This window comes from Carcharhinus amblyrhynchos, chromosome 24, assembly GCF_965287045.1.
Source record: "Carcharhinus amblyrhynchos chromosome 24, sCarAmb.v2.hapA, whole genome shotgun sequence".
NCBI lineage: Eukaryota > Metazoa > Chordata > Chondrichthyes > Carcharhiniformes > Carcharhinidae > Carcharhinus > Carcharhinus amblyrhynchos.
In genome coordinates this window covers 35,185,034-35,204,852 of record NC_137347.1, presented here as the reverse complement: position 1 = coordinate 35,204,852, position 19,819 = coordinate 35,185,034, and the positions used below count along the sequence as shown (strand labels likewise).

Here is a 19,819-nt window from a genome sequence, read left to right as displayed (position 1 = left end):
ATTAGAGGCAGGGATTGAGCTTGCTACTGTCAGGACCTCGTGGCGCAACGGTAGCGCGTCTGACTCCAGATCAGAAGGCTGCGTGTTCAAATCACGTCGGGGTCACGGAGTTTTTTTTCTGCTTTCGTGTAATAAAATATATTAAAAATACCAAAACATTCCCGGGTCTTCCTACAGGTTGCAAGTGGAAGCATTTTGCAAATTGCAGAGCGGGCCGAACTTTCCACAGTGTCTTTGCTTCCAAATGAGAGACATCCTGCTCTTTTTCCCCCAAGACCTTCACCTTGACTTCGGTGTGGGGAACACAGACCCTAGAAACACAGACCCAGAAACAAACACAAGACCCCAGAAACATAGACCCAGAAATAAACACAGAACCCAGAAACACAGACCCAGAGACAAACACAAACCCCAGAAACCAGACCCAGAAACAAACACAAACCCCAGAAACAGAAACCTAGAAACAAACACAGTCCCAGAAACACAGACTCCAGAAATACAGACCCAGAAACAAACACAAACCCCAGAAACATATTCCCCAGAAACATAGCCCCATAAACATCCCAGCCCAGAAACACACCCCCCACCCCCAAGCCGAATGCTGCCTCTCTGCTGGAGAAATCCCAAACTAATCACATTGCTCACCTCCCCTGTTCACCAAGAAATATTCATCCGCTTCTCCATCGGAACGTGTAACAATCTTTGCCTCAATCATCCCACTCTAGAAAGGTTCTGCAGAAAGTTACCACTAACCTTTCCCCTCAACGCCCTTCTGGAATTTTGCTTTGTGTCATTTCATTCCCTATAACCTTTAATATTCCCTGTGGTTCTATAGGGAAGGAAATCTGCCATCCTTACCCAGTCTGGTCTACCTGTGACTCCAGGGCCACAGCAATGTGGTTGACTTTTAATTACCCTCCAAAATGGTTAGATGCATTGTCCCAAACAGGTGCCGGAGTGTGGTGACTAGGGGGATTTTCACAGTAATTTAATTGCAGTGTTAATGTAAGCCTTATTTGTGACTAATAAATAAACTTTACTTTAAAACTTTACACCCCATTCAGTTGTATCAAAGCCACTACCAATGACACTAACCTCTTGGGCAACAGCTGCTGACCTGGCCAGTGACACACACACATATCCAGCAAAGATTTTTTTTAAACTTCTTCAAGCATCGGATTTCCTTTTATTGTGAAAACACTCTTATTTGCTGCCAATTCAGACTGATGCAGCCTGAAGCAGAACTTCTCGATTATAACCTTAATTTGACCAAAATTTAGATTGCACAACACAATTGGCCATTCCCTGATACTGCCGAAAAGATACTTTTTTCTGTCTCTTTGGCTGATGGTGCGTGAATGTTTACTTTTCTCAACAATTAACTGTATTTTACAGTTCACAAATTTACATTTACTATCTTGCAATACAACCTGAGATTTGAATCTGGTACAATTGCGGGCTATAACCACATATGGCTAGAACAGTTTGATTTTTTGATTGGATTTGGTTTATTGTCACATTAACATACAGTGAAAAGTATTGTTTCTTGCACGCTATACAAACAAAGCATACCGTACAGAGAGGGTGCAGAATGTTACAGTAATAGCAAGGGTGTAGAGAAAGTTTAACTTAAAGCAAGGTAAGTCCATTCGAAAATCTGACAGCAGCAAGGAAGAAGCTGTTCTTGGTTGGTATGTGACCTCAGACTTTAATCTATTTCCCCAACAGAAGACGGTGGAAGACACTATGTCCAGGGTGCATGGGGTCCTTAATTATGCTGGCTGCTTTCCCAAGGCAGCGGGAAGTGTAGACAGAGTCAATGGATGGGAGGCTGGCTTGCGTGATGGATTGGGCTACATTCACGACCTTTTATCGCTTTTTGTGGTCTTGGACAGAGCAGGAGCCGTATCAAGGTATGATACAACCAGAAAGAATGCTTTCTCTGGTGCATCTATAAAAGTTGTTAAGAGTCGTAGCTGACATGCCAAATTTCCTTACTCTTCTGAGAAAGTAGAGGTGTTAGTAGGCTTTCTCAACTATAGTGATGACATGGGGGGACCAGGACAGGTTGTTGGTGATCTGGACACCTAAAAACTTGGAGTTCTCGAGTGTCATATTAGCACAATGCACTAATTTTACCACCTGCTATACAGGTAAAAAAATCCAACATATATCTGCTTAATCTCCAATTGTTCACCTTGTATACACTTGAATTAATGCAGAACTCTACAGCCGATTTCCCAACTCAAGTTCTGTTTACTCATCACCCTCCTGCTCGCTGTGCTTCAGGTTAAATAAACTGCACTATATTTAAAATCCCCACCCATGTATTCAAATATCTCAATAGTCTCGCTCCTCCCTATCTTTGCAAACTCCCCCAGGCCTACAACCCTTCGTGATCTCTGCTCTCCTCTGATTCTGCCCTTGGAACTTTGTGAATTGTAATCACTCAGCCATTCACTTAGGTTCTTTCAACCACTAGACTTTAAACTCTGGAATTCCCTCCCTGCCTCTCTTCCATTAACATGCTCTGCTAAACCTATCTAAATGTTCACTATGAACACCAGTAAATATGCAAATGTAAAGCACATTTATTTAGCACCAATATTGTTCATTAGAAAGTAAAGGATTTGTAATGATTAAAAAAAACAAATACTATCCATTACAATCTTATCAACAAATGCACAAAATCATTATTGTAAATATACATACATTGGGATTGTATACTTCTGATATGTAGAACTGTCTCCATTAATTTTATTTCTTTGGTCAGAAATGCAATTAGCCATATTTCCCATGATCAAATACTGTAACTTTTCTTTAGCATTTTTAATCGTTGAGGCATCTAGTTTCCTGGCTGTTTGAAGCCATTTATATTGGAATTGTATTCTTCACTTTAAAAAGATATGGTAGGCTTCTACTCTAAATCTGGCTTTTTCAGCCTTCTCGGAGATGAGAGTCACAGGTTTGGGGATATTGTGAAGATATACTGTAAATAGCTGGAGTCCTAGCACCAATCCTCGACTACCCCACCAGTCACTGCCTGCCATTTGGGAAAGAACCCATTTATTTTACTTGTACTGTTTGTGAACCAGTTTTCCACCCATTTCCATACTCTATCCTAATCCATGCACTTCAATTTTACACACTATGTGGGACTTTGTCAAAAGCTTTCTGAAAGTCTAAATAAACCACATCCACTGGCTCCCACTCAACTCCAGTAACATCCTCAAAGAATTTCAGATGTGTCAAGCATGATTTCTCCTTCATAAATTCAGGCAGATTCTATCCAATCCTATCACTGTTTTTCAACTGCTTTGCTATAAAATCTTTGATAAATTTTTCTAGCATTTTCTCCATTATCAACATCAGACTTACTGGTCTATAATTCCCCAATTTCTCTCTACCTCCCTTTTTAAATAGTGGGGAACATACAACTCCCCTTCATTCGATATACTGTTTCAGTCTATAGTCTGGGCAGCACAACGGTTAGCACTGCTGCCACACAACTCCAGGGACCTGGGTTCAATTCCTGGCTTGGGTCACTGTGTGGAGTGTGCACATTCTCCCCATGGGTTTCTGCCAGGTGCTCCTCCTGTTTACTCCAAAGATGTGCAGGTTAGGTTGATTGGCTATGCTAAATTGTCCCTTAGTGTCACAGGATGCATAGGTTAGAGAGATTAGCAGGATAAATATGTGTGGGGGTTACGGGGACAGGCCTATGTGGGATTATTGTTGGTGCAGACTTGACAGTCTGAATGGCCTCCTACTGCAGGATTTTATGGATCTTGGAAAAATGACCACTAATGCAATATTTTATGGCAAACTGACAGGAGCACGAAAGCCTTCAGAATTAGAAAAGAAATTAGTCTCACTTTGTTAGTACAATTACAAACTTACAGGGTCAACATTTGCTCCTGAATCTTAGCAGCATTTTAGAAAACATAATTTCATTTAGATCAACTATGACCAAATTCTGGTGAAGTCATAGGTTATTTAATGATGTGTTTGAATGGTCAAAATGGCAAATAACGTTTACATAACTCAGTTTAATCCAGATTAAGACTCAGCTGGTTGTGGACAATTAAGAAACCACCTATATGCACATACACCTTTAGTACCTTGCATAAGCTGTCAATAAGGCAGAGATAGTGAACCTAGATGTATTTTTATTTCATGATGCACAGTTTACATTGAAGAACAATTACATAAACAGCAATCATTAATTCCATAATTGAGATATGCAAAGGCATGTAGGTAGGACCATTAGAAATCCTAGTCGCTGTCATAGCCATCAGTGTGCTTCAGTTTCTTGATCTGAGTCTTGTGGCGTTTAATCTCATTCTGTAAACGCTGTATTTCCTGTTCATGGTGACTGATCTCCTCTTGGTGATGCTTCTTCAGATTTTCAATCTGTTCACTTTCCTTTTCCCTGCAACGAAACAGAAATCTCTTGAATTACCTGCTCAGCTATTGAAAATAAAACAGCATGGTGTTCTAAGCTGTTCATCAATAATTATTTACAACAAACCATTGCTTTTCCTGAGCCATAGTTAAACCACAACATGTTTTGACAACATAAAGCCCTTTCTGTTTGACAATAGGTTTGAGCCAAAAACCAGGCACCATAAAACATCAGGCAGTGTAGCATTAAACAAGATCAAAAAAATGTTACAAAGGAGCAATTGCATTTTCACTGAGAAAGAAACACCTCAGTATCTTCAAGACCCAGTGATGCAAAAAAACTTGAAATCCTTTTTAATATTTCATTTAATCGAAGCACGCAACATTTAGATGCAATTTAATATGCATTACATATCTGTCTGGGTGTCTAAAGTAATATTTCAATAAGTGAAAAATCAGACATATTACTGTCTTTGGATTTATGAATCAGCTGGGTGAAGAACTTATCCAATAGGTATTCTGAAATCTGGGGTTTAGCCTCTTATTGAGTTCAAGGCTCTTCACATGGAGCGTTTGAACAATTTTATTCCAGTGGTAAAGCAACAAGAAAATAGAACAACTCCATGCCTAATATGGCACTGTACCAGCAATCTCAATGTGGAATGGATCAGAGGGAAGTACTGAAAAAGAACAAAATGCTCTTAAAAATTCATGTCACATTGGATTTGAAACATTAACTCCTGTTTTGCTCTCTCCACAGAAACTGCTGGAAATTGCTGCATCTTTCCAGCTCACATCTTTAATGTCATATTGCCAGTATCCAGAGTAGTTTGCTTTTATTTTAGAGGGAAGTACCTTGGTAGTGCATGATGACATTTGCTTTGGGGTTTTTTCTGGACAAAGCTTATTTTCGTGGCCGTTGGTACAAAGGAGAAAAACAATTTAAACAATCTACACATCAACTACTTTCTGGTCTCCAGCAGAAAGCCAATCCCAGAAACATCACAAAGACACTAACATAGACTTTACCAGAACTGGAATCTCAGAATTGTCACAGTGCAGGTGGGGGCCAACTCTCCAAATCAACAATTAGTGCAATTTTCTTACCTTCTCCCCGTAACCTCTTGCACATTCTTCCTTTTCAAATAACAGTCTAAATCCTTTTTGAATGTTTCAATTGAATCTGACTTCACCACACACCTAATGTATTCCAGACCTGAACCACTTACTGTTTTACTCATATTGCTTTTGTTTATTATGTTTAACTCTGCACCTTTCACGAGTGGGAACAGTTTCTCCTTGTCTACTCTATTTAGGCACGCTATGATTTTGAACAGCAGATCTCAGATACCCTTGCAACCCACACCAAGAAAAACAGTTCCCACTCCCCCAACCAGTCTTCATAACTGAAATTCATCATTGAAACCATTTTCAAGAATCTTTCCAATTCCTTCACATAGAACTGGAGGCAATACTCCAGGAAGTAAGTTCAAATTCACGTTTGTACAAGTTCTACATAGAGTACAAGGGCAAGATGGCTCTGTCCCTAGTGATAAAACCCAAAGCACTGTATGCTTTATTAACTGCCCACTCAATCCATTCTGCCATCTTTAGTGACATACAGATATATACCAAGGTCCTTCTGCTTCTGCAGCCTCTTTAAAATTGTATTCTTTAGTGTTGTCTCCATATTCTTCCCCCAAAATGCATCTGTAAGGCATCAATCTTATTTATAGCATTCCATGCCTTCATGTACATGCACAGTAATCCTGATTTAGACTATTATTTTCCCCCTCATTCTGAAACCAGTTAGTGATTTACTATTCTGTATTCTTGTGCTCTGTTCTACTACTTAGTGAACTTTGATAGTCTCCTGGTTCTTGCACCTCAAATTAGTTTAAATCATCCTCAACAACACTCGTAAAATCTATTTATATTTTGCAATAACTTTTAATGAAAGAATTAATTCCAAATTATTAATTTTAAGGGGAATGCTAAGGGAGCTTTAATATTTTTCCTCTGCAAAGGGAATTGGTTGCCACATGAAAGTACTGAACAGCTTTCTCACTTCTTCCTTTCTCCTGATGGTATCTATGAAGGTCTAGCATGTGACCTGAAAAAAAGTGTACAAGATGTTGAGAGGTATAGATAGGGTGGATTCTCAGAGGCTTTTTCCAAGGACTGGAATGGTTGCTATGAGAGGACACAGGTTTAAGCTGATGGGGAGTAGGTACAGAGGAGATATCAGGGGTGAGTTTTTCACTCAGGGTGGTGGGTGAGTGGAATCGGCTGCCATCGGTGGGGGTGGAGGCAAATTCAATAGGGTTTTCTCAAGAGACTTCTGGAGTACATGGAATTTAATACAATTGAGGGTTATAGGTAAGCCTAGTAAGTATGGATATCATCGGCACAACTTGTGGGCCGAAGGGCCTGTTTGTGTTCTAGTTTTTCTATATTCTATGTGTGACCATTCTTCATGTGGAAAACTAGATTTGTGACACAATGGTGAGCACTGCTGCCTTACAGCGCCAGGGACCGAGGCATAAGGAACTCAGTCCCATCTCTACTTAGATGCAACTTGCCCAGCTTGTACAGCTCTCCATCTCCCCCAGAGCTTGTCCCATTGTCCCAAGAATCTATAGCCTTTTCTCCTGGCACTACTTTTCCAGCCATGCATTTTCTGAGCTCACTTGTTCGTGCCACTATAGTAACTCAGAGGTTACTATTTTTAAAGGTCCCTACTTGCTAATTTCCTACCTAGCTCCCCAAAATCTGACTGCAGGACCACATCCCTCCCTCCTACCCACGTCACTGAGACCAATATGGACCACAACAGCTGGCTGTTCACCTTCCCTCCTCAGGGTGCACTGTAGATGCTCAATGGCATTCTTCATCATGACACCAGGGAGGCCACAACGATCCTGGATTCATTTCTGTGGCCACAGAATAGGCTACCTTCTCCCCCAAGTACTGAGTCACCTCTCACTACGGCTCTTTCAGTTTTTGTTGTAAGCCCCTAATGAGCCATCCACAGTGCCATGGCTTTGTCTCTGGCTTCACTCCCCAGATGGATCATCACTCTCACTGACTGGAGTGTTGGATACACTCAGGGGTCTCCCACACTATCTACCAGTTTTGTTTTTGACTGCCAATTGGTCACCCAGCCCCACTATCCCTGCATACTCAAGTTGGGGTGAGCATAATACATCTATAAACATGCTATCTGGAGTGCCAGATTTAATTAACAGATTTTAAAAAAGCACAACATCTTCTGTTTTTAATGAAATGATGTGATTTAAATTGTTAGGCTCTGTAGAAATTAGAACAGATGTCAGTGTTTTTACTCAGAGCCTGCAAGAATCCACTTTGCCCTTTGGATATCTGTGTGGTAAATGCCCACCTCAACAAACTGCAGTTATTGAAATGGTTGAGTAAATCACCCACAATGATTTAGGCCTCACCTGGGCCTGAAGGAAACCCTGGGTGATGAAAGTTTTCACTTTTATTTCAAATATGAATTTATTTGCTTATTTATTATACACCCGCCCACTCACCATCAGCAGGACAGCACGGTGGCACAGTGGTCAGTACTACTGCCTCACAGCGCTAGGGACCCAGGTTCGATTCCCAGCTTGGGTCACTGTCTGTGTGGAGTTTGCAAGTTCTTCCTGTATCTGCATGGGTTTCCTCCAAAGCTATGTGGAGTAGGTGGATTGGCTGTGCTAAAATGACCCTGGTGTGAGGAAGACTAGTAGGGTAAATGTGTGGGGTTACAGATGGGAGTGGCAAGACTCAACGGACCACTCCTGTCCTGTCATTTTCCACGATACATGCCTTTCATTCTGGTCTGGATAGAACATTTGGAAAGGACACTACACCAAACAGAAAGCTACAGCCAGGAAGTCCTTATTCATCATACTAAAATAGACCCAGTCATCAGCTTTTGACTCAAATGTCACGGAAAGTCTACAACAGCCAATGTCAATGATGGCAGATAGTATCCATGTTAATTATAAAGGAGACCAGTTGCCATATTAATAATCATGTTCAGTAAAAGGGTTAAAAAAAGACAACCAAGGGAAGAGCATACACACTTTAACCACAAGTATACCAGGTCACCAAACGGTATGCTGTTAGTTTTCAGGTAAGGAGACAGGAAAAGACCATTCAGAAAACAGATGTAGTTTCAGATAAACGTAGGGAGGGAGACTCAGGAGTGTACAATTGTTTGTCTAGCAAGGGGCTAGCCTGGAAGTAGTCATTAAATCAGATATCTGGACATGGGAGGTAGGATTGAAATCCACAAACCCAGACACAAGCTGGGATAAGGATAGTCTGTAACAATAATGAATTAGGTCAGCCATCATGATTAAGTCTTCACGCAAATTACATATTATAATTCAGCAAACGCGCAATGGGATTGGTGCTTAACATTCATATCTAATGCATGATGTAACCTTACTCAATAGTTGTTAGTGAATAGAGATAACTCAGACCTTGTTTGGTGTACATTAATTACTTTTAATACAATTTGAAACTATATCCTCTTCTGTAAACTGTGTCTGGACTTTGGCTAGTTACAGACAATGACCTGTGACTTTCCAGGATCTTCACTATACCTTATATTAAAGCAACCATTCAGAGAACTGTGACTTGACCTGATTGTTTGAAGGGAACAATATTGTAATCAATTAAAAAGGCTGAACATCAAAACATCTGTAACATTCAATGTAAGAAGTATGCAACCAGAGTGAAAACATTCATTTTGGGTCAAATTGGAATATTACAAAACCAAAGTTAACCATTCTTGCCAGCAAGCACCAGCTAACGAAGTAGTTTTCAGATGTTGTCAATTCCAGAGTTAACTCCTCTCAATTCAGGAGGCCCTCGAATCAAATCAGAATAGCTTCAAACACCTCGCTGAATAATTTACATTAATTCAGGTTATCAGAATGATCAGCGTTAGGAAAGGAAACAAAGCATAGCCATAAATGACTAAATTCACTGCTTATAGAATTACCTGAAGTATTTCTCCTCAATTGCTGCCTCTCTTCGGCCAAACGAACCTCCAGCTTCTCTTATGCTTCCTCCACCACCGCCTCCTTTCCCTGCTCCCTTGCCCAGTTCACCCAACTGAAACAAAGTGATTATGTTCAGCAGTGTTAGAAACAGACAATATTATCCAAGTTGTTTGTGAAAAACCACCACCTTTTGCAGGAAATGATACAGCTCTGGTATATAAATTGGAAGAGTGACATCTTGGCAGCACATTCAATGCTAACAATGCACAGATTGCAGAGGGACCTAAATCAGCACCATCTTAACAATGAAGTTAGATGCCAGGTTATTCCCTGATACCAATCTCCTATTCTGTCACCACAGATGTGCCAAATGGTGATAGTTACTACCTAACCTGCACAACTGCCTGCACCAGTGGGGAGCAAACAGAACTGATCTGAAATGGGGAATTGTGACATTTTGCTTCATCCTCCACTGATGACTAGCAATTTTGAAAATCATAAGCCACTTGGTAGAAAAAGTTGGCTACTCGGGCTCCTTTACAAAATACCTGTTTCGCCAAATTGACAGAAGTATCACTGACAGGAAGGCAGTAGCATAGTGGTATTGTTCAGCTACAAGGCATAAATCAGGAGTGCAGCTCAACACTTGATAATTGTCCATCCAGTAAGATTAGGGAAGGCGTGGCATTGTTAGTCAGGGACAGTATTACAGTGGCAGAAAGGACGTTTGATGAGGACTCATCTACTGAGGTTAGAAACAGGAAAGGAGAGGTTACCCCATTCGGAGTTTTCTATAGGCCTCCAAAAAGTTCCAGAGATGTAGAGGAAAGGATTGCAAAGATGATTCTGGATAGGAGTGAAAGTAGTAGGGTAGTTGTTATGGGGACTTTAACTTTACAAATATTGATTGGAAAAGCTATAGTTCGAGTACTTTAGATGGGTCAGTTTTTGTCCAATGTGTGCAGGACGGTTTCCTGACACAGTATGTAGATAAACCAACAACAGGTGAGGCCACATTGGATTTGGTACTGGCTAATGAACTAGGCCAGCTGTTAGATTTCAGGTAGGTGAACACTTTGGTGATCGTGACCACAATGTGGTTACATTTACATTAGCAATGGAAAGGGATTGGTATATACCGCAGGGCAAGAGTTATAGCTGGGGGAAAGGAAATTATGATGCGATTAAGCAAGGTTTAGGATGCATAGGTTGTGGAAGGAAACTGCAGGGAACGGACACAATTGAAATGTGGAGCTTGTTCAAGGAACAATTACTGCGTATCCTTGATAAGTATGTACCTGCCAGGCAAGGAGGAAGTAGTCGAGTGAGGGAACCGTGATTTAATAAAGTTGAATCTCTTGTGAAGAGGAAGAAGGAGACTTATGTCAAGATGAGACGTGAAGGCTCAGTTAGGGCGCTTGAGAGTTACAAGTTACCTAGGAAGGAACTAAAGAGAGAGCTAAGAGCCAGGAGGGGACATGAGAATCTTTGGCAGATAGGATCAAGGAAAACCCCAAAGCTTTCTATAGGTATGTCAGGAATAAAAGAATAACTAGGTAAGATTAGGGCCAAAGACAGTAGTAGGAAGTTGTGCATAGAGTCCAAAGAGATAGGAGAGGCACTAAATGAATATGTTTCGTCACTATTCACATAGGAAAAAGACAATGCTGTCAAGAATACTGAGATGCAGATTATTAGACTAGGCGGGATTGAGGTTCATAAGGAGGGGGTGCTAGCCATTCTGGAAAGTATGAAAATAGACAAGTCTCCTGGGCCAGATGGGAGTTATCCTAGGATTCTTTGGGAAGCTAGGGAGGAGATCGCAGAGCCTTTGGCTTTGATCTTTAGGTCATCATTGTCTACAGGAATAGTGCCGGAAGACTAGAGGATAGCAAATGTTGTCCCCTTGTTCAAGAAGGGGAGTAGAGACAACCCTGGCAATTATAGACCAGCGAGCCTTACTTCTGCTCTGGGCAAAGTTTTGGAAAGGATTATAAGAGGTAGGATTTATAAACATCTAGAAAGGAATAATTTGATTAGGGATGGTCAACACAGCTTTGTGAAGGGTAGGTTGTGCCTCACAAACCTCAGTAACACTAAAAAGAAAAATTCTTGAGACTTTTAACATTTTTTCATGGGATGTAAACATTGCTGGCTAAGCCAGCATTTATTTCCCATTTCTAACTGCCCTAGAGAAGATGGTGGTCAACTGCCTTATTGAGCCACTGTGGCCCACATGGTGTGGGTACACACACAATAGTTAGCACTGTCTCAGTGCTTGGGACCCATGTTCAATTCCCTTGTCTGTGTTGTATTTGCACGTTCTTCAAGTTTGTGTGTGGGTTTCCTCCCACAGTTCAAATATGTGCATAATGTGGAGATACCAGCATTCGACTGGGGTGGTAAGTCTCAACACCGGATTAAAGTCTAACAGGTTTATTTGGAACTACAAGCTTTTGGAGCACTGCTCCTTCATCAGGTGAGTCATTCTGACGAAGGAGCAGACTCTCTGAATGCTTGTGATTTCAAATGAACCTGTTGGCCTTTAACCAAATATGTGCAGGTTAGGTGGATTGGCCATGGTAAATATCCAGGGTTACAGAGCCAGGGCAGGGGATGTTGGGTCTGGATAAGATGCTCTTTTGGAGATTCGGTGTTGACTCAATGGGTCTAGCAGCATCCTTCTGCATTGAAAGTACTCTGGTGATAATTTTATTCTATGGTAATTGCAGCAAATGCATCAACATTATCTTTTACTGATGCAGTGGGTTTCCTCATCACTGAGGACAAGGATATTTGTGAAGCCTTCTTGTAGATTTATTTAATTGTTCACCACCATTCACGGTGTGGCAGGACTGCAAAGCTTAGATCTGATCCATTGGTTGGGAGGTGGTCTAGCTCTAATCACTTCCTGCTAATGCTGTTGATTACAATTAGCCACATGTCATAGCTTTACCAGGTTGACACCTTTTAGGTATGCCTGGTGCTTGCTGCACCTGGCATGCCCTCCCACACACTTCACTGAAGCAAGATTGATCCCCTGGCTTGGTGCTAATGGTAGAGTGGGGGGATGTGCCAAGCCATGAAGTCATCGGCTGCAATTGAGTACAATTCTGCTGCTGATGGCCCGCAGTGCCTCATTCATGCCCAGTCTTGAATTGCTAGGTCTGTTCAAAACTGATTCAGTTTACAAGTTGCTGCAGGATGCTGGAAAGCTCAAATAAAAACAAACTGCTGTAAAACTCTGGTCAGGCAGCATCAGCAGAAACAGAAACAGTTTTGAGTCTAAAACGATTCTTATTCAGAACAAGGTCACAAAGAACTCTCAACATTAACTCCTATTCTCTCCGCAGATGCTGCCAGACCTGCTCAGTTTAGCCAACACTTTTAATGTCATTAACTCACCAAGTCAGTAGTTAAACAGCACATTCCAAACCAATGACCTCCACCATCTTAAACAAAGGCCGCAGATGCATGGGAATATCCTATTAAATTTAAGTTTCCTTCCAAGTCACACACCATCCTAAGGCTCAGCACCACCTTCTGCATGGGACAACACTGTGGTTGGTACAGCTGCATCACAGCACCAGGAATCCGGGTTCAATTCCAGCCTTGGGTCACTATGTGGAGTTTGCATGTTCTCCGCATGTCTGTATGGGTTTCCTCCCACAGTCCAAAGATGTCTAGGTTACATGGATTGGTCATGCTAAATTGCCCCTTAGTGTCACAAGATGTGCAGATTAGGGAAACTGGTCATAGTAACCCTGGTCACAGGGTTACAGGAATAGGGCAGTGGGGTGGGTCTAGATAAGATGATGTTTTGCCAAGTCAGCGCAGACTGGACAGGCCAAAACAGCCTTTCTGCAGTGTCTGCATTCTACTTAAGGACAACTGGAAGTGGGCATCAAACATTCACCTTGATGGCCATTAACCAGCCCATTAACAAATAGAAATAATTTAACAAGAAAAAATTCTCAGTGGATCTGGCAGCATCAATAAGGAGAGAAAACAGCTGACGTTTAGAGTCCAGGTGACCCTTCGTCAAAGCTGAAATGATTTTTAAAATTAAAATTTCAAATGATCTTGACAAATAATTTAATCTTTGCAATCAGACAGAAATAGCATTAAATGACAGAAGAATTTGCTCAGCCTTCTCTTATCCCCACTTTTCACCCAGCTACCCACAGAGGTGAACATTTAAAGACAAAAACAGCATTTGAGGAAGAGCTGGAGCTGAGAGTTATTACAGAGACAGACTGAGAGCAAACTCAAACACTGTGGCCGGCCCCCCAAACCAGGCTGGGGACCCTCACCCCTCCCTCCTCCCCCACCCCACTGCCCGACACCAGGCGCTGCAGCGGGGAGGGTGGGCCGCACCCGGCCCAGTCACCTTGGGCAATGAGAGTAGGGCCTGGGAGAAGAGAAGACCGCCAGCCCAGCCCCTGGGTGGGAAGCTCGCCCCGGGTGGGAGACCCTCCCTCTCCCGCCACCCCCGGGACTAGCTGCCCCATCACTCACCGGGCCCGACATCCTCCGCAAGGCGGGTCACCCGGCGCCCCCCCCTGCAGGGTATCACTCCGCCCGCCCACCGAGCGGCGACACCCCCTTCCCTCATTCCCGCTCCCCAATCCCACTCTCCTTCCCTCTCGGGGCCCGATACCTGGCTGCTATCGCCATAGCCCCGCAGCTGACAGGCGAGAATAAACTGACTCCGAAGCAGCCGCGCCATCGCCTCCGTCCTTGGGGTGACCGAATGGCGGCCAAGCGGAGTCCGCCCCCATGTGACTCTCCCCGTCACGTGATTCCGGGCGCCTGTCAATCAGGCGCAGAGTCCCGCCCACACCGTGTGATCTCCTACCTGTCAATCAGGGAGAAACGCCCCGCCCATGCCATGTGATGTCCCACCTGTCAATCACGGGGGCGCCCCGCCCCCGGGAGAGGCTCTTTTGCTGTGAGGTTCTGGATAATATCTCTTTGCACAATGTCAGAAGTCTTACAACACCAGGTTAAAATCCAACAGGTTTATTTGGTAGCAAAGACCACTAGCTTTCAGAGCACTGCTCCTTCATCAGGTAAGAGGGAGTTCTGTTCACAAACAGGGCATATAAAGACACAAACTCAATTTACAAAATAATAGTTGGAATGCGAGTCTTTACGGGTAATCAAGTCTTCAAGGTACAGACAATGTGAGTGAAAAGAGCATTAAGACAGGTTAAAAGGGTATGTATTGTCTTCAGACAGGACGGTCTGAGATGTTGCAAGTCCAGGCAAGTTGTGAGGGTTACAGATAGTATGACATGAACCCAAGATTCCGGTTGAGGCTGTCCTCATGTGTGCGGAACTTGGCAGTCAGTCTCAGCGACTCTGCATTGTCATGTGTCATGAAGGCTAGTGGTTTTGCTACCAAATAAACCTGTTGGACTTTAACCTGATGTTGTGACGCTTCTTACCGTGTTTATTCCAGTCCAACGCCGGCATCTCCACATCATTACACAATGCCAGTGCAAGGGTAGCCTTTTCCCTAGTTGGCTTTAGAACCTACTGCCTGAAGAAATTGTCCCCAAAACACTGTGACAATTCGGGCCTCAGGTGGCTGCTTGTGCAGAGTCTGCATGTTCTCCCCATTTCTGCATGGTTTTCATCTGGGTGCTCCGGTTTCCTCCTACAGTCCAAAGTTGTGCAGGTTAGGTGTATTGGCTATGTTAAACTGCCGCCTCGTGTCAAGGGAATTAGCAGTGAGGGGTTTTGGGAATAGGGTTTAGATAGGATTGTGGTTGGTGCAGATTCGATGGGCTGAATGGCCTCTTTCTGCACTGTAGCGTTTCTACGATTCTGTTCTATGAACTCATTTTCCAGACGTATGCCGATTAAAGTCTCTAAAGATGTGCAGGTTAGATTGATTGGCCATGCAAAAGTGCCCTTTAGTAACAGAGGACTAGCAGTGTAAAAATGTGGGGTTACAGGAATAAGGTATTTTTGGTGCAGGCTTGATGGGCTGAATAGCCTCCTTCTGTAGTGCTTTTATGATTTTATAATTTTTTGGTTATTGTGATACCTTTTTTACAGACCTCATTTATTTCTTCCTGAATACTCTGCCCAACAGTGTAGCAACTGTGCGGAACAAACTATTGTGAACAACTGAGACCTCTGTCTCACCTTGGAGCAGGAATTGCCTAAGCTGCAGACACTTTGTTCAGATATGGCTGTTTGGGACTGCAGTGCATTCCAGACATTCCCACATTCTGCAGCCACGGCACACCAGCTTTTGAAGTTTATTTACTAGTGTCACATGTAGGCTTACATTAACACTGCACTGAAGTTACTGTGAAAATCCCCTAGTCACCATAATCTGGCACCTGTTCAGGGACAGAGAGAGAATTTTAGCCAATGTATCTAACCAGCATGTGTTTCAGACTGTGGGAGGAAACCAGAGCGCTGGAGGAAACCCATATAGACAAGGGGAGAAACTGCAAGCTCCACACAGACAATGACCCAAGCCTGAAATCAAACCTGGATCTCTGGCACTGAGGTCGCATTGCTAACCACAGTGCCTCTATGCTGCCTTTATTCGTTTAGTCAGTTAGTTAATAATTTACACAGAGAGTTATAGAAAGTTGCACTCACCTAGATTTTTTTCCGAAAACTCCATTCTTAAAATTACAAAGCCTATGCTCAGAATGAACTGAGTGGACCCAAATACATTCTTTGCTTGCTCCAAAAACCAAATTCAAATTCCAGTTGAATCCAATTCAAGGTCTCCATAAGATCCAAGATGAAAAGAAAATGCACTGTATCCCAGCTTAGGCTCCTAGATTGAAAGCAAGGAAAGAAACTCATGAACCATGGGAGGAAAAGTAGAAAAACCTCTGTCCCACTTTGCCCCTAATTCCCATGTGAAACAAATCCCCAAATGTCTCACTCAGGCGTAGTCTTGTGTCCATGCATCACTCTCAGTTAGCTCTGAGCAATGGTATATCAACCTCCCTTTCCATTCTTCCTTGTTCCTCATTAATCCCACTGCCCTAGCTTATTCATTCATAAAAATACACGTTATTAGCACATGTAAAATGATGGTTAGACCACCAAGCCTTTTTGCACCATACTTGGGAATCAACTGGAGGATGCTTCCACCAACGCCAGGAACCTTGGAGGCACCAATGATACAATACAATGCCTTTTCCTGGGTTAAGTAGTCTGCCTGTACCATAACAGGAGTTAATTAGAGAATCTATAACCCCAAAACAACACACACAAAAAATGTACAAGCCCAGAAGTCCCAAAGGGGGTTTTCCTTATCTGCTGTGAAACTCATTGGGCCCTACCCACCACCTTAAACCACTTGCTGATCTCCATGCATCAGCACTGCTCATTTAAACCATAATTTTAATTCAAGGATATTAAAGGATATCAGGAGAAAAAGTCCACCATTATAAATGTCAGGATTATAAAAAGGGAAGACGGATGCAAATTGCACAGCTCAAGTACCATACAACCAATACAACACAGTCCTCAGAAATGAGATGTATTAGGGACCAGATTAGAAACTCAAAGGTACATTATGAAGTTAGACTGAATCTTAACTTTTCCTTTTGATTTTGCCATTAGGATGAGCAGAAGGTGTTTCACTCCAGGTATGATTCAATTGACCCACCGGGAAGCTTTTAGCCAAACAAACTTTATTTCAGAACACAGTTAGAACATAACAAAAAGAATTGACATAACTTTTACCAATTTAAATACTTAAACATGACAAGGTATAATTCTTCTTCGCTAACTTTCTTTAAAGTTCCAATTGTAAGCAGCGTGGCCATAAATCCCTTCTTCAGAACCAGTTAGAAACACAGAATCCCTACAGTGTAGAAGGAGGCCATTTGGCCCATCGAGTCTGTACCAATAACAATCCCACCTAGGCCCTATCTCCATAACCCCACGTATTTACTTGCTAATCCTTCTAACCTACACATCCTGGGACACTAAGAAGCAATTTAGCATGGCCAATGCACCTAACCCGCATATCTTTGGACTTTTGGAGAAAACTGGAGCACCTGGAGAAAACTCACACAGACACAGGGAGAATGTATAAACTCCACACTGACAGTGACCCATGTTGGGAATCAAGCCTGAGTCCCTGGCACTGTGAGGCAGCAGTGTTAACCACTGTGCCATTGTGCCACCCACAAGTTAACACCAAAAAACCATTATGTTCACATGGATGCTAGATTTCCAGACTTTTAACACTTCTGGACAGAAGTCAGGCAGCTACCTGTCTTCTAATTCTCACACTGCAACCTCCAGAGAAAGATCCATCCCCAAACAGCAGACTCTCAGAGAAAGAGACATATTATCTGGCAGATTCCAGTCACTAAATCCAGAGAGAGAAAGAGAGACTGAGAAAGTGACTTCTCTTTAAACAGCCCTTAATTTCTCTGTGTAAGCCTAAATGTACCCAGTCACTTAATTTTTTTGTTAATCAATTCAATCAAGTCCTACTCTGCAAAACCCAGAGTAAATCACTAAAATCAGCAGTACAGCATTAGTTCAGGTAAAAACAAACCAAGACATTGGCAAGGCCGCACTTAGAATACTGTGTACACTTCTGGTCACCCTATTACAGAAAGGATATTATTAAACTAGGAAGAGTGCAGAAAAGATTTATTAGGATGCTACCAGGACTTGATGGTTTGAGTTATAAGGTGAGGCTGGATAGACTGAGACTTTTTCCCCTCGAGCATAGGAGGCTTCAGGGTGATCTTATAGAGGTCTATAAAATAACGAGGGGTATAGATCAGCTAGATAGTCAATATCTTTTTCCCAAAGGTAGGGGAGTCTAAAGCTAGACGGCATAGGTTTAAGGTGAGAGAAGAGAGATACAAAAGTGTCCAGAGGGGCAATTTTTTCACACAGAGGGTGATCCTGATCTATGGATGATCGCACACTAACCGGAGCCCTCATACCTGATTGGGCAGCACAGTGGGACAGTGGTTATGCTGCTGCCTCGCAGTGCCAGGGATCCGCGTTTGATTCCTGGGTCACTGTCTGTGTGGAGTCTGCACATTCTCCCCATGTCTGCATGGTTTTCCTTCAGGTGCTCTGGTTTCCCCCACAGTCCGAAAGACGTGCAGGTTAGGTGAATTGACCCAGAGTTTCCATCTTATGGACACACAAAATATGAGGTTAGGTGGATTGGCCATTCTAAATTACCCCTTACTGTCAGATGGATGAGCTTGGGTAAAATCTCGGGGTTGGGGGAAATAGGGCCTGGGCGGTATTGTGGTTGGTTCAGACTCAACGGGCCGAATGGCCTCCTTCTGCACTATAGGGAATCTATGAAACAGAAACAAATATGAGTCAGCATCTTCAAGTGAAGAGAAAGGAAATTGCCTGCACATGTTAGATAGTTTGCAGCTATGCTCCTTGCAAAACTACTGTAACAGAGAAATAGTTATACAGGATATGTAATCATAATGAAATTGCTTCATTATGTTTTGTATGAGTCTGGAGCTTTTTACAAAACTTGATCCAATAATGAACAATTGAAACTCCATGTGCAACTTAGCAAACTGCGGATCTGTGCAGGCTAATTTAAAATCCCAAATGTGTTTCATTTTCAAATATGGAATGTACATTAACATTGAAAATTGATACTATCAGTTTGAGCTGTTTGCGTGTGTCCAGGGGTCGGTGCTGGGGCCTCAGCTATTTACCATTTATATAGATGATCTGGAGGAGGGAACCGAGTGTAGGGTGTCGAAATTTGCTGATGACACCAAGATTGGGGGAAAGGCAAATTGTGCGGAGGGTGTGGAGAGTCTGCAGAAGGATCTGGATAGGCTGGGCGAATGGGCCAGGAAATGGCAAATGGAATTTAATGTTGGCAAGTGTGAGGTGGTCCACTTTGGTAGGAAGAATGGTAGGAAGGACTATTACTTACGTGGCGAAAAACTGCAGCAGGCGACGGTGCAGAGGGACCTCGGGGTCCTTGTGCATGAGTCGCAAAAACCCAGCCTGCAGGTGCAGCAGGTGGTCAGGAAGGCGAATGGGATGCTGGCCTTCATAGTGAGGGGGATTGAATATAAAAGTAGGGAGGTCTTGCTGCAGCTGTATAGGGCATTGGTGAGGCCGCAGCTGGAGTACTGTGTGCAGTTTTGGGCGCCGCACCTGCGCAAGGATATTTTGGCCTTGGAGGGAGTGCAGAGGAGGTTTACTAGGCTGATACCGGAGTTGAGGGGGTTGAGCTATGAGGAGAGGCTGAATAAACTAGGCTTGTACTCGTTAGAGTTTAGAAGAATGAGGGGAGATCTCATTGAGACGTATAAGATGATGAATGGGATGGATAGGATAGAGGTGGAGAGACTCTTCCCACTCAAAAAAGACAGTAGGACTAGGGGGCACAG

At 42.9% G+C, this 19,819-nt stretch overlaps 1 protein-coding gene and 1 non-coding gene across 2 annotated transcripts; one reads left to right on the top strand and one right to left on the bottom strand.

The window, feature by feature from the left end:
- The first annotated feature begins 33 nt into the window (after positions 1–33).
- Positions 34–105, top strand: trnaw-cca (transfer RNA tryptophan (anticodon CCA)). Its single transcript has one exon. It is a non-coding gene; the product is annotated as a tRNA-Trp (tRNA).
- A 4,047-nt stretch (positions 106–4,152) lies between these two features.
- Positions 4,153–14,228, bottom strand: atp5if1b (ATP synthase inhibitory factor subunit 1b). The gene is made up of 3 exons (XM_080211348.1): positions 14,086–14,228; positions 9,425–9,537; positions 4,153–4,432 (listed from the first exon to the last, which is right to left on the bottom strand). Exons 1-3 carry the CDS (start codon positions 14,152–14,154, stop codon positions 4,276–4,278), a joined length of 339 nt encoding a protein of 112 aa, XP_080067474.1. The 5' UTR covers positions 14,155–14,228; the 3' UTR covers positions 4,153–4,275.
- Between the last annotated feature and the right edge of the window lie 5,591 nt (positions 14,229–19,819).

Bases quoted from the DNA above. Each gene is read 5' to 3' on its own strand.
- atp5if1b (XM_080211348.1), bottom strand. From the start codon at position 14,154: ATGGCGCGGCTGCTTCGGAGTCAGTTTATTCTCGCCTGTCAGCTGCGG. The intron at 9,538-14,085 runs GTATCGGGCCCC...ACTTTGTTTCAG, and splicing joins GCTATGGCGATAGCAGCCAG to TTGGGTGAACTGGGCAAGGG. The intron at 4,433-9,424 runs GTAATTCTATAA...GTTTCGTTGCAG, and splicing joins ATTGAGGAGAAATACTTCAG to GGAAAAGGAAAGTGAACAGA.